Source organism: Mercenaria mercenaria, chromosome 14, assembly GCF_021730395.1.
Source record: "Mercenaria mercenaria strain notata chromosome 14, MADL_Memer_1, whole genome shotgun sequence".
NCBI lineage: Eukaryota > Metazoa > Mollusca > Bivalvia > Venerida > Veneridae > Mercenaria > Mercenaria mercenaria.
The window spans coordinates 57,697,629-57,708,437 of NC_069374.1; the positions used below are offsets into that span (position 1 = coordinate 57,697,629).

Here is a 10,809-nt window from a genome sequence, read left to right on the forward strand (position 1 = left end):
CTTAGATATCAAACAGAACGCAGCGGTGACAACTAGTTGGTCGTTTATCAAGTAACAGTCGCTTGGGTTTGGTTTTAAGCCATTTGAAAATACGCTTGCTGTGGAAGCATTGCGGATTGTCCAGGTTATCAGCAAAACTAAAGTAGACACATGTTATATCACCGGAGGTACGCATTGATATAAGGACTTGCACCAGCTAGGTGTCATTTTACAAAAATATATCTTTAAAAAGTTTATCCTTAAAAACTCCGTTTTGTTTACGAATTCTGCTTGGCGTGATACCCCAGTTGAAACGTCACAAGTCACGTGAGTGTGCACCGTGAACAATCTCAAAGTAATTGGTGGGTCGATGGTCTAGTGGAAACACGCATGACTGTCAATCCTGGTTTAAATCTCGGTCCAGGCACTGGAAATTTCTGAGACGCTCTTGAGTGTCTACCTCCTTACTAAGAGGCTTGTACTGGTTCTTTCCAGAAAAGACGGCTTCGCGTGTAAGGCAGGTGCTATACACCGGGCATGTTAAAGAACCAGAATGTCTATTTGCAAAGAGCTAGGCTAAGTTAGCTGAACAGATGCGGACCATCTACCAAAATTGTTCAGTCATTTTGAAAAAACTAAGGTAAGCTATTTAGGGACACCATGGACCTCTTGCTAACTTTTGTTATTGTACCATTTTAGGTATTGTACAAGAAGACACGAAGTATATTGAACAAGTTGACTCCACAGAAGTTCCAAACACTTGTCTCCCAGATGCAGGCATTGCCTATAGACTCTGAAAAAAAATTGAAGGGTGTCATTAATCTAATCTTTGAAAAGGTAAATATATGACATTATTCAGATATTCAGATATTTTTATATGTTAAATATCATTAATTACACCGAAAACGGGATATACGCTGTCAGAAATATCCAAACAGGTATTGATTTTGCGTATATCCGTATAAGGCCACAAAAAGCAGTAAAACAATTGTTATAACATGTTTGACATAATTTTGATATTAAACTAGTCTAATGATTTAGTCTATAATATTTTTCAGCTGGAAAAGCTTACTTGTGATAAAAAGAATATTACATTTGTTTCTATCTACATTCATTGAACGAGTTGAATATAGTGATAAAATGCTCAGCAGAGCCGCATCAGCTTCTATTTTTATTATTTGATTCAACTCGTTTAATCAGTTCTCTATATTATGCCGACTATCCTTTATTTCCATATTTTCTGAACTGCAATTCAAAACATATCTTGCCGCCACCGTGTATTTCAGTACTTGCAGTAAAAGTTAAAACTGGACAGCCGAACGGTAAGTGGTCACAAAATGAAAAAGGCCATCTACGTGCGAACGAACTTGTTGGTAATGGTATACATTTTTAAACTGCAACCGAGACATTTATCATAGCTAGTAACTATGCAGACTGGAGTCAAAACCTATTTGGATTAAGACATGCTTATGTATTGCAGGCGATCAGTGAACCTAGTTACTGTGTAGCATATGCCAATATGTGTAGATGTTTGTCAATGGTAAGTAGAACAAAATCTTGTGTCAAAGTTTATAGGCGACGAGAGAAACTGAATCATTGGCTGAATGTCTTTTTGTTTTGTTTATCTTTAAAGCCCTGCTCCCGTCCTACCTTTTAACCTTGAATTGTCACTGAAAAAGCATGAAAACCCTGACTATGAACAGTGACACTTGTTAAAATAGAGTCTATGTATAGGATAGACAACGAGTGCCGTTGTCTACGGGATATATACAACGAGCAAAGCGAGTTGTATATATCCCGTAGACAACGGCACGAGTTGTCTATCCGACTTAGACCACGTGATATAAAAACTGCAATTATTGAAAACTGTCCCACGCGTTCTATAGAAATTAGGATTAACGTGTTTTTATAACAGTGATATTATCTTTGTACCGTTAGCGCTTATTTGTCAGTAGGGCATATGAAAGAATGCAGGATATTTTGTATAAATTCACTTTTACTCAAATACCGGATTTACTAAAATTTGACGTTCATTAACACTTTGAGTCAGTTGCAATCGAAAATGCTAAACGGTTAAATATGGATTTCTCAAAAATACTCAAAACTGAACTGCTGAACAATTACTTTTTGTGAGGAGTTTGCATGTTGGCAAAACACGATGACAGATACGTTGATTCAAGAAGATAGCCAGGTTCCGAAACTGCAAAAAAGGCTGACAGCAAATCGGAGGTACACATGTTGGATAAAAAAATTACTGTTGTTTGAAGTAATCTGGTATTTTAAGTAAGGACTAGTGCTTACTGGTAATATACATAAACACATACAAATTATCAGATTCTATTAGAAATCACTTTTCAACAATCGGTATAAAGTGACAAAATAATTATGGTTATATTCATTTTTTATTCTTATAAAAACAGGAACCAGTGTCGGTGTTTATTTATTTATTAATTTTGTTTATCATGATATAGTTAGTGCGTAGATGCTCATAGTACTACGAACACTTTTTACTATATCGTGCCTTTCTTGTAAGAATGATGTAGTTGTTCTACTATCTCACAAGGCCCAGTTCGAAACTTTAACGGGCTATTAGTTTAGTTTAGTTTAGTTTATACTAATTTTTTTTAGCTTGATTGTGATGAAATCTTTAAGCTTATTGTAACCGCTCTCGAGTCCATTTCCTGTGAAAACCAGTACTGGTGTCATATTAAAAGTCACGGTCGTGGCCCCAATGATGCTCGAACCCACGACCCCTGCATTAAGCTGTTAAACTAATATACTTATAAAGTTAATCGACCGTTAGCTCAATCGCCTGTTTAAGTTTCAAACAACTGGATCCAGTTGTTTGCAAATGTAAGGATCGTGCTGACATGTCTATTTTATATGAAGTGAACATAAAAAGTTACAACTGTTGGAAACGTTTCAGTGAATGTGTAAATTACGTAAATTACGTATTTACCCAGTTGGTTCTACACTACAAATATGGAGTTTCTTGTAATTCAATTTGATTTTTATATGCATAGTTATTCCAGTATTGTATTTCAGTCATGTGAACCCTTTTATTAATATCCAATTACATGGGCTCATTTTTAAGATATTAATATTTAGACGTTGTCAACTGAATTTACCTCCAAGTCAATCTTATTTTTTTATCTCATTGATAACTGGTAAGAATATTGCAAGGTCATTTAACTCCGGCGTTAGCCTGTATTGTTAGATGGTAAACTGACACGAAATTCACGCGTTTTTTGCCCAAGTTTCCCCCGATATATATACAACGCTACCGTTGTATATGAAATATAGACGGGTACAAGTCTACTTTGCGATTGGCTATTTACGGATTATCGTGGTCTAATTTATATAAAATTCTATATGAAATACCTGTGGTTTTGCGTGCTTAAGTGTGGCACGTGGCCGTTAACTGGTACCTATTGTAATCATGGGTTGCATACACACAAAAGAATTTGAATAGCCGGGAAGCAGGGCTTTAATGTAGGTATATTGCACTTTGAATAAGCTCAACATTGATTCATTCAAATAACTTTGGTCATCACAATTGAATTATTTACTGTTTGTAAAATGAAAGGCGTGTGTGGATTTTGTTTGTGATATGTCAAATCACCAAATGTCGCTACTGACATTCAGATAACTATTGAATAGATTGTAAAGGGTGAAATAATTGTAAAATAATCCAGACTTTAAAAGAGGAATGAGTAAAAAACTGTTAGATACATAAATCCTGATTCCTGGCATATAAGGATTATAACGAGGTTATGATACACGTTGTATACTAGCAATCCATTCAATAAGTGTTTTATCATTATGACATTAGAAATAAATATTCTTGCTTTTCTCTAAGTTAGGACTTTGACACAGCAAAATCTAGTGTTGAACAACAGACCTGACAATAGCGCAAACTATGGGCTGGCGATGTATATAAGGAGTCCTGAAATATTAAAGAATAGTTTGGTTTTTTTTATTTGCTTCTGTTGGTCAATTTGAAATGAATGCTCATAAACAAGTTATGAGGATACTAGAGTTTTGGGACTGGTCTACAAACTGTGTTTATAAAATTGGAAGTTACAAATCCAGATTACTTTGTGCCCAGGTATATGATCATTGTCAACAGCAGCATTGATAATCTGAAAACACGCTATAACACACAATACAGGGCTGTTAATGGGATTTGTTTGGAATTGCAGTTCAAAGTTCAGTCGGACTCTAAACCAGGAGAAATGGTGAATTTTCGAGCTGTGTTATTGACAAAATGTCAGAGGGAATTTGAGAAGGATAATTCATCAGAAGCCCTGTTTGTAACTAAAAGGGAAGAAATAGAAAAGGCTGAGGATGTGAGTATCAATTCAAGGTAGCAAAAAGTGGTTCTTTCTGTTTTGTTAAAGTAGCCGTGTAAGTCTATCAAAACAGGATAAAAGCTAAAGCAATTAAGGGATATGGTGCTGTTCTGTTGGATGAGGTTGGTGATGGAGCAAGTGAACTATACGATACTCTCATTGGATTAAATCGGGGATACTTTAAGTTTGAATTTAGAAACAAAACACTTTTCTTTCTCACAAAACATAATGTAACATGAACTTACTAAAGAGTATTATTCAATGCACGAAGGCATTGTACTTTCTGTATTAATTACATGACATTACAGGACGCACAGAAAGAAAAGTTGAAAAAGGAATTAAAGTATGAGGAATCTAAAGCTAAACAAAGATCATTAGGAAATATTAGGTAAGAACACTTTTGGCAAGGGAAGGAACTGTGAAAAATAGGTTCTGTTCCGAGCTCTATTATGAAGTTAATCCATATATATATATATATATATATATATATATATATATATATATATATAATTACAGTCCTGACCCCAGTATGATTTTCTTGCTGAATTGCAAGTTTTAGTCTTTTGCAGGACATTTTGTATAGTGACTGTCTTTGTTTAGTACTAAAAGAACGTGACGGTATAGCTGTCTGAACTTCTTTGCAAAAATTCCGTATATATAAGTATATTCTGTTTTGGTTGTCCTACCATTTATTTCATATCAAATAGCATGTTTCCCTCATTAGAAAGTAAACTACCTCCATGGCAGAGTAGGCAAAACCGTAGCCTTCACCGTTGTTGGTTAGTGAGGTATATAATCAATTGATGTGCGGAAAAAAATTACACTGCTTGTCTGCAATAATGACCAGAGGAGCACCGAGGGTCTTTCCCCGACATCTAATGCTGGAAAGTAGAAATATGACATAAAAGTGTAACTCAAAACACAACAAAACGTATAATATTTATTCAGTAGTGAAAAATATGCAAGGGTTTCCCTGACTGAATGGCGCTAAATTACTTGCCTTAATATACTTCTGTTTCTTCGAAAACCAACATCGAATAAAGATTTCTTCTTTTCATGTGAAAGAGCCATCCAGCTTCCTTGCAAACGGTCATTCGTTTCCAACTGCAAGCTTGCTTCATGATAATTTCCGGAGCAGCCAGTGAGGTCTATCGCCATTAAAAAAGCTTAAAAGATTCTATACGACGTGAAATTGTATTATTGAACACAACAAAACAAACACATAGTGAATGTTTGAACGATTGTACTACTCTATTTACAGGTTTATAGGAGAGTTATTCAAATTGAAAATATTGACCGAAAATATTATGCATGATTGTGTGTTCAAATTATTACGCACCAAAGATCCTGACAACCTCGAGTGTCTTTGTCAACTACTCACAACTATAGGAAAAGAATTAGATGTAGATAAAGCAAAGGTAAATGTTTTTGTCTTCTTTCTATTCAGTATAAGACGAGAGACTGTGAAAAAAAAGCTTCTAGCAAAGTTGGACTACTTTCAAGACTACTTCCTTGAGAAAACCAGTACTTGCGTTTACACCTGTTTTTGCCCAAATTTTGAGAAGACACCAGTAATGGTTTTTAAGGTATCATTAAAGAAATAAACATAAATATAGCAAAATGTATGACATAGGTATTAACATACAGGTGAGCTAAGTGTTTGATGGTCCTGATATGTGTGCGGACGTTGTCAGTTATTAACAGAGAACAAGTATTGGTCCAGAATACAGGTTGATGGATATACGAAGAACATTGTTATGTTCACATTTTATGTGAAAAATACCAGTTTGTCGCTTAATATGAAATTCATATACCTTCCTGGTCACTATTTTCAGCCAAGAATGGATCAGTATTTTCAACAAATGGGCAAAATTGTCAGTGAGAAGAAAATTCCAATAAAAGTGCGATTTATATTGCAGGATGTCATGGATTTAAGAACAGTAAGTTTTGATCTTTTCGGTATAATAGAAATGAAAAGTTTCAGCTAGGTGATTATCTTCTTCCAGTTAAATTTTTTAATGTATACATGTATTAGCAGTGACGCTATATATTTAGAAATTTTTTCTAGAAGATCTAACGGCCATTTTATTTTGGAAAAATCTAAAATTAGAGAACCCATTTTGAAATTCTGAAACATTTAAAGACTGCCAATCTCTGGTAATAAAAACAAAAATGGATAACCCAGTTTTAAATTTTTAGAAAACAAATTACATTACTTGTTTTAACAGGTGTGTCAGCAATGTGCATAATTTGAGATAACAAGATCTGTGTATGATGACGTTTTCCCTGTCACTGTTTGTATGAAGACACTTTCAGATTTGAAATATAAGTGTACAGAGTTTTTAAGTATAGGGAAAGATGTTCTCAAGTCAGTTAATTGAATGAGGAAAAAATAATTATGAACAAGTTTTAGCTTTTAAAAGTAGAAGATTTGTTTTAACCATCCTTTTCTTCTTTTTGCAATTTTGCAATTGTACTGCAGTCAAACTCAATATATATTCAATACATGTAAAGAAATATTTACAGCCAATTGTAAAACAGACCGTGAAGATCTAAGTCTAAGGAAAATCATGTTACCTGATTACTGAATTATACACAAAAATCCAAACACCATCAATTTATCCAATTTGTTTTATCAGTTTACACATATTTACATGCATATAAGCAAGAGATATTACAGGTTACCTGTTCAATGAAAAACTATCTTATCTCCCTATATACATCAATAGAGTTAGTGTAGTGTTGCGACAATCTGACTAAAGTACACCTTCTATTACGCTACGCATAGGATCTGAGAACGACCTATTCATAGCCTCGTCCTGACGACCATTTCGTTAGCCAATCAGAGCTTAACTTACAACATTTTGCAAATCTACCTGTAGCCTTGACTTTTGATATTTACAATTCTTATGTCGAACTGAGTCAGATAGCCGGTTAGCTCAGTCGGTAGGCCACTTGCTTTGTAAGCAAGGGGTCCCGGGTTCGAGCCCTGGAATGACTGAACATTTTTCTTACTCTTCGAACAAGTCGTCTGATTGGTTAAAATCAAAATAGCAATACTGGAAATCCAAAATATACAGAAGACGTATGTGAATGTGTTGTTCTCAGATCTTCGTTTAGAAGATTAAGTACTTAAGTCAGACTGGTGTTGCGATGAACAATCAGTGTGTACTGGTTTACCTGGCTAGCTGTGATCAGTAATACATGTGCAAAAACATTTTAAATTAAACCTATATGGGGTTGTCTTTTTGTGTCTAATGCAATAACCAGGAATAATTTCTACAAAAAATCATGTGCGTGAAATTAGCCAGAGTAGCCAGAGTAGCCAGAGTTTAGCCAGAGTTCAGCCAGAGTTTAGCCAGAGTAGCCAGAGTTCAACCAGAGTTCAGCCAGAGTTTAGCCAGAGTAGCCAAAGAAGTCAGAAGTTCATCCAGAGAAGTCATAACTCTGGTTACTCTGGCTGGCCAGAGTAGCCAGAGTTCAGCCAGAGAAGTCATAACTCTGGTTACTCTGGCTGGCCAGGGTAGCCAGAGTTCAGCTAGAGAAGACATAGATCTCGTTACTCTGGCTGGCCAGAGTTCAGCAAAGAGTAGTCAGAACTCTGGTTAGTTACTCTGGCTGGCCAGAGTAGTCAGAGTTTAGCAAGAGCAGCCAGAGCTCATCCAATATCTAGAACTCTGGTTACTCTGCCAGAATTTAAACAGGGTAGGCAGAGTTCTAGCTTTTAACATGTTCTGGCTACTATGGTCAGCTAAAGTAGCCAGAGTAGTCCGAGTCACCAAGATATCACTTGCTTTGGTTACTCTGGCTGTTTCGGACAGAGTAGCTAGAGTTCAGCCAGAGTAGCTAGAGTTTCTAGGATTTTAACATGTTCTGGCTACTCCGGTCATCCAGAGTAGCCAGAGTAACCAGGTACCATGTTCGCAAAATATTTTCAGTCTTAGCTAAGTTTAATAATGAAACTTAATATGTCATTTCTATCTTAATAGCATATTTATTTTCATGTTCATGTGTATTTTACTTTCAATTTGGTGCCATTTTTTAACAGAAGGAATATGAGACAATACCCCGGGGATAAAATATGCCATGAATAAGATCCAGAATGGATCAGTGCAAAACAAAAGACCATGACAGCCAGGTCGCACTGCACTAAATCACAGTGCAGTGTGGTATGGCATACAGCCGTATAAGTACTGAAGATCCAGGATGGATCGGTGTCGCTTCGTCGTATCTACCCTTTGTGGGAGGCAGGCTACCTTGTAAAATTACAACTTATATATACGATTTCCGACTTTCTACTGATTTACCCTATAAAAATAAAACATACCTAAGCATTATTTACAATGTGTATAAACAAACAGCCTTTGCATAAACCCGTTTATTTTATTTTATTTTATTTTATATATGACCAGAGTAGCTAGAACATATTAAAATCCTAGAACGTCTGACTACTCTGGCTGCTGTCTTTTGAAAAATAAGACAATTTTTTGAAGTCCGTTTTATGAATCACTTGATACATATAAAATACTAAAAAATCAAACCTGAGAGAACCAAAAGGGTCATTTCGCAATAGGTATTGCAGTATTTATTTTCTCTGGCTATTCGGGCTAGCCTGGGCAGCTAGAACCAATGGACATCTCGGAAATTCTGGCTGTTTTGACTAGCCAAGGTAGCCAGAGCAACTGACATCCTGGTTACTCGGCTACTCTGGCCAGCTAGAGTAACCAGGTTTCTGGCTACTCTGGCTGAACTCTGGCTACTCTGGCTAAACTCTGGCTGAACTCAGGCCAACCATAGTGACCAGAGTTCTGGCTACTCTGGCTACTCTAAATAGCCGTTTGAAAATAGTTATTAACTTGAAATTCATTTTTAAACATGCTATTTAGACAGAAATGACATATGAGTCGCGCCATGAGAAAACCAAACATAGTAGGTTTGAGACCAGAATGGATCCAGACAACCCATGCTGTTCGCTAATAGATTCTCCAAGTCCAATACGCCTTTAAAGCGAACAACATGGATCCTGACCAGACTGCGCGGATTCGCAGCCTGTTCTGGACCCATGCTGGTCGCAAAGCCACTATGTTTGTTTTCTCATGACACGGCTCAATTATTAAATTTCATAATCAAATTCAGCTAAGACTGAAAATTTTTTGTGAACATGGGACCTGGTTATTCTGGCTACTCTGGCTGACCAGAGTTGCAAAAATGTTCAAATCCTACAAACTGAGACTACACTGGCCAGCCAAAGTAACCAGATCAAATAAAATCCTGGTGACTCGGACTACTCCGGATACTCTGGCTAACCAGAGTAGTCAGAACATGTTAAAATCCTAGAAACTCTTGCTACTATGGCTGAGCTTTGGCTGAAATCTGGCTGCTCTGGTTGAACTGTGGCTACTCTGGCCAGCCGGCCAGAGTAACAAGGGTTCTGGCTACTCTGGCTTCTCTAAATAGCCACTTGAAAATATTAATTAACTTGAAATTCAGTTTAAGCATGCTATTGAGATAGAAATAACATATTCAGTTTCATAATGAAATTCAACTAAGACGGAAAATGTTTGTGAACTAGGTTACTCTGGCTATTTTTAAAATCCTAGAAACTTTGGCTACTCTGGCCAGTCAGACTAACCAAAGCAAATAAAATCCAGGAGACTCTGGCTATTCTGGATTCTATGGCTGACCAGAGTAGCCAGAACGTTTTAACATCCTAGAAACTCTGGCTTTTCTTGCTGAACTCTGCCAGCCAGAGTAACCAGAGTTATGACCTCTCTTACTGAACTCTGGCTGAACTCTTTCTATTCTGGCCAGCCAGAGTAACCAGAGTTATGATTTCTCTGGCTGAACTCTGGCTGAACTCTAGCTACTCTGGCCAGCCAGAGTAAGCAGAGTTATGACTTCTCTGGTTAAACTCTGGCTACTCTGGCTAAACTCTGGCTGAACTCTGGCTACTCTGGCTGCTCTGGCTAATTTCACGCACATCAAAAACTCCATAAGATTGTGTAGTATACATATTGCACTTTAAAAAAGAACTGATTTTTGTCTTTGTGATATGTGTTTTAATGGAGCTTGACTGTCCATAAATTTCAATATTTCAGGGTAAACTTTCAGTCTAAACGAGACAAACATTTCACAAGCGGCGTATCTACTACAAATCATCATGCTTCCATGTTGATGATAATTTGACCAACTGTTAAGGCTTAAGTGCAATTTTCAAGAGAAAAATACTCGGCCTGAAAATATGAATTGCTATTGAGTTGTGACTGTGGTGATGCCTTAATTGAACTTGATATTATCATTTTGGAATCTGGATGAAAACAGGTTTTAACTGGCCTTCCAATCTGACTTAAGTACTTGATCTTCTAAACGAAGATCTGAGAACGACCCGTTCGCATACATCTTCTGTATATTTTGGATTTCCAGTATTGCTATTTTTATTTTAACCAATCAGACGACTTGTTCTGATGTCAAAGAGGAA

At 36.4% G+C, this 10,809-nt stretch overlaps 1 protein-coding gene across 4 annotated transcripts in view; it reads left to right on the forward strand.

Annotated features, from left to right (window-relative positions):
* Nucleotides 1-10,809, forward strand: part of LOC123527912 (eukaryotic translation initiation factor 4 gamma 1-like) — a 55,127-nt gene that overhangs the window by 23,388 nt on the left and 20,930 nt on the right. For all 4 annotated transcript variants that reach the window (XM_053523590.1, XM_053523589.1, XM_045307648.2 and 1 more), the window contains 6 exons: nt 679-816; nt 1,460-1,519; nt 4,182-4,328; nt 4,640-4,719; nt 5,593-5,749; nt 6,167-6,271. In XM_053523590.1, coding sequence (XP_053379565.1) covers nt 679-816; nt 1,460-1,519; nt 4,182-4,328; nt 4,640-4,719; nt 5,593-5,749; nt 6,167-6,271 — 687 coding nt within the window. The remainder of the gene's footprint in view (nt 1-678; nt 817-1,459; nt 1,520-4,181; nt 4,329-4,639; nt 4,720-5,592; nt 5,750-6,166; nt 6,272-10,809) is intronic.